This window comes from Aquarana catesbeiana, linkage group LG04 (genome assembly GCF_042186555.1).
Source record: "Aquarana catesbeiana isolate 2022-GZ linkage group LG04, ASM4218655v1, whole genome shotgun sequence".
Lineage (NCBI taxonomy): Eukaryota > Metazoa > Chordata > Amphibia > Anura > Ranidae > Aquarana > Aquarana catesbeiana.
In genome coordinates, this window is record NC_133327.1 from 9,380,544 (window position 1) to 9,384,993 (window position 4,450).

General features: G+C 43.0%; 1 protein-coding gene across 1 annotated transcript; it reads left to right on the plus strand.

Annotated features, from left to right (window-relative positions):
* Window positions 1–500: 500 nt before the first annotated feature.
* Window positions 501–4,128, plus strand: LOC141139037 (E3 ubiquitin/ISG15 ligase TRIM25-like). The gene has a single exon (XM_073624812.1). The coding sequence runs from the start codon at window positions 1,057–1,059 to the stop codon at window positions 2,701–2,703; it is 1,647 nt and encodes a 548-aa protein (XP_073480913.1). The 5' UTR covers window positions 501–1,056; the 3' UTR covers window positions 2,704–4,128.
* Window positions 4,129–4,450: the final 322 nt, after the last annotated feature.

Sequence of the window (4,450 nt, forward strand, 5' to 3'; positions counted from 1 at the left end):
ACTCCAAACACACTGCTAAAGCAACACTCGAGTGGTTTAAGGGGAAACATAAAAATGTGTTGGAATGGCCTAGTCAAAGATCAGATCTCAATCCAATAGAAAATCTGTGGTCAGACTTAAAGATTGCTGTTCACAAGCGCAAACCATCCAACTTGAAGGAGCTGGAGCAGTTTTGCAGGGAGGAATGGGTAAAAATCCCAGTGGTAAGATCAAGATCAAGCTCACAGAGACTTATCCAAAGCGACTTGGAGCTGTGATAGCCGCAAAAGGTGGCTCTACAAAGTATTGACTTTTAGGGGGGTGAATAGTTATGCACATTGACTTTTTCTGTTATTTTTTCCTATTTGTTTGCTTCACAATAATAAAAAAAAAAAATCTTCAAAGTTGTGAGCATGTTCTGTAAATTAAATGATACAAATCCTCAAACAATCCATGTTAATTCCAGGTTGTGAGGCACCAAAACACGAAAAATGCCGGGGGCGGGGGGGGGGGGGGATACTTTTGCAAGGCACTGTAAGTTCTTTGCATTGCATTGTGTATTGTTGCCACAGCACCATGCTGCACCCCACCTACACACTGCTTTACAATATTCCTGTTCTCCTGGTGAGCCCAGTAGCCTGGTGCTGGAAGTGTCTTTTACAAGTATTCCTGCCTGCCTGTAAGCCCAGCACCCCAGTGCTGCACACAACTCCTGGCATTCCTGTAGTCCATGCTTTTCCAGATCTTTGTCTCCAGTGCTTTCCTGTACTTGGTCAGGCTGTACCCTGCATGGGTGAAATCTCTAAGTGCACCTCTATCAAGCATCCAGGCTGCACAGAGGGTTCATGATTCCAACCATTTAGTATATCCCTATGCATGACAAACAGATCAGCAGGAAAGCTGTATAACTGTAAAATCTTGGACAGTGTGATCAGCAGATCGCTGCCCTCCCTTCACTCCCTCTTGTTCTGAACACAGAGATACAGTATATGAATAAATCCTCCTCTGACTCCCTCCCTCGGACTCCCTCCCTCTGACACATCTACTTAATCTCATTTCTCTCTTCTGCAGTCAGCGATGGCGTTCTCTGATGCGAGGAAGGAGCTGGACTGTTCCATCTGTCTGAACATTTATACCAATCCTGTGACACTGGGATGTGGACACAATTTCTGCAAGGACTGTATAGAAGGTGTTCTGGATACACAGGAGGAGTCTGACTATTATAACTGTCCTGAATGCAGAGATAGGTTCTACGAGCGTCCTGCACTTGGCAGGAACACAACACTGTGCTACATAGTGGAGAGCGTCCGATCTACAGAGCCAGAGAAGACGGAGGAGAAGAACCAAAAACAGATCTGTACGTACTGTATTCACTCTCCTGTACCTGCTGTTAAATCTTGTCTCCTGTGTGAAGCTTCTCTGTGTGATGACCATCTGAGAGTCCACAGCAAGTCACCCCAACATGTCCTATCTGACCTCACCACTCCCCAGAGGAACAAGAAATGCTCCATCCATGAGAAGATCCTGGAGTATTACTGCACTGAGGACTCGGTCTGTCTCTGCGGGTCCTGCAGGCTGCATGGAGACCATAAGGAACACCTGGTGGGGACCCTGGAGAAGGCCTCTGAGAAGAGGAAGGAGAACCTGACAGATGCTCTGCAGGAATTGGTGAAAAAGAGAGAGGAGATGGAGGAAAGCATCAAGAGTCTGCAGAAGTACAAAAGAAAAGTACAAGACAGTGCAGACAGTGTAACCAAGAGAGTCACCAACCTATTCAGAGACATCAGGAGACAACTGGACATCCTGGAGAGAGGAGTTCATAGTGAGATAGCCAGGAAGGCAGATATTGTTTCTTTTCCCATCTCGGGTTTAATCGAGGATCTGGAGATAAAGAAGGAGGAGCTGTCCAGGAAGATACGTCACATCGAGGAGATACGTAACATGACAGATCCATTAAGTGTTTTACAGGAATCAGACAAAGGTGACTTGTGTGATACTGAGGATGGAGATGAGGAGGACAAAGAGAGACGTGATAAACTCCTTCATGGTGGGGGGGGTCTGACTGCGACTGAGATCTTGCCCCTATTACATAAAGGATTATTTGATATAATAACAGGGGTAAATAAAGGGATAAATATACCTGAACCTGCAGATATAACGCTGAATGAAGACACGGCTCATAATTATCTATATATTTCAGATGATGGGAAGACCGCACACAAGGTGGTTGAAAACCTAAATCGTTCTCAATCATCAGAGAGATTCGGGAGATACTCCGAATGTCAGGTGTTGAGCAGTGAGTGTTTCTCCTCAGGGAGACATTACTGGGATGTGGATGTTGGGGGATCATCAGACTGGAGAGTTGGGTTGTGTTACTCCAGTATAGACAGGACATCAAGGCAAGCAGATATTGGAGATAATTCCATGTCCTGGTGTCTGGAGATTAAGTCTAACGAATTATCAGTAAAACATAACTCCAAATCCACCACTTTAGCTTGTGATTCTTTAATAAACAAAGTCAGGATAAATCTGGATTACGAGGCTGGGAAAATCTCATTTTATGAGTTGGGTATCCCAATCCGACACCTCCACACCTTCATCTGCGCCTTCACTGACTCCCTCTATGCTGCATTATATGTAAAGGAAGGTTGTATAAAGATATGTAAAGAAAATCAGAAGGTGACACATTTAACCCCAAGACTGGCGACATCACTGGCATTCTGATTGGTGGATCTAGGACCATATATAATGCATATATAATCCATACATCTGTAAAGTGTCTCCTACTAGCAGGTGCTGTGCTCACCGATAGGGTTGCATCAATTTTAATTTTTTTTTTTTTTTTTTTACCAGTGCAATTTGAGCCCATACAAAATGAATGGGCTCAAAGCGCAGTGCTAAGAATCACATGCAATTTTAACAGGAATGTCTGAATCACATGCGGTTCTCCCCACCACTCCCATGTGAACCCAGTAAAGAAAGACAGGAAAGTGCCATCTATGTGCAGCAATTTGCAAACAGTTTATTAAAAAAATCTTATAACACTTCACATGTTAAAAGCACATATCTGTAATATGTCAAATCCAAATCTGCATGGTCATAGTATCCTGTCTGCTGATGATGGAAAGCCACGGATGCTTGCGGTGCTCACAGGGCTGGAAGAGATGCATAGGTGACGTCACTTCCGCCCTATACCCACGTGTGCGCTCCAAGCTGGTTTCCAGGGGTCCCGGGAACTTCCTACATCTCCTCCAGCACTGTGAGCACCACAAACGGCCGTGGTTTTCCATCATCCGTGAACACTATAACCATAAATCATTGTTATAACTAGATGCTTCCACTATCGAAAAACTTGGTGTTGGTTGTCAACATCCCGGTGTAAGTAGAGAAAGAAAGGAATCCCCCTAAGGAAATTGGACTTTTAAGAGGCAACTCAACCACCAATAATCAGTATAAAAAAATAATTTATTGATACCATTTATTGATACTATATCAATAAATGATTTTTTTATACTGATTATTGGTGGTTGAGTTGCCTCTCAAAGTCCCATTTCCTTTCTTTCTCATGTATCATTGTTATATAAACTATTCTGTTCCAATGTATCATTATTATGAGCAATTACTGCTCTACTGTATCATTATGATAATCTATCACTATTAATAGGGAAAGTTATTCAAATGCATCACTTTTATTCATCACTAATCTAATGTATCTCTATTAATATGTAAATTGTATTCCAATGTATCACTATTATTATCAATAATGTAATGTATATGAACGAGTGGAGAAATTTCCGTGAAAATTAGGATTTTGAGTTTGCAAAATGCTTTGATAAATTAGCCCATAATTTCTCTATATTTTCATTTACGCTACAGTTAGCTTCAGGAAATATATACTGTATGTGCATGTTGTAATGAAAAGTGTGTGTTGTATATTTAGTATTAAAAAAAAAAGTGTAAAGTAATAGTGAATTGTAGTACATTGCTCAGTGCTATATCAGGCAGTGTAGGATGGAGGTGTGTAGTATTGGATTGTAGAACAGTGCTGTATCAGGCAGTGTAGGGTGGGGGTGTGTAGTATTGGATTGTAGTACAGTGCTGTATCAGGCGGTGTAGGGTGGGAGGTGTGTAGTATTGTAGTACAGTGCTGTATCAGGCGGTGTAGGGTGGGGGGGGGGGTAGTATTGGATTGTAGTACAGTGCTGTATCAGGCAGTGTAGGGTGGAGGTGTGTAGTATTGGATTGTGGTACAGTGCTGTATCAGGCGGTGTAGGGTGGGGGGTGGGTGTGTAGCATTGGATTGTAGTACAGTGCTGTATGGGGCAGTGTAGGGTGGGGGGTGGGTGTGTAGTATTGGATTGTGCTACAGTGCTGTATCAGGCGGTGTAGGGTGGGGGTGTGCAGTATTGTAGTACAGTGCTGTATCAGGCAGTGTAGGGTGGAGGTGTGTAGTATTGGATTGTAGTACAGT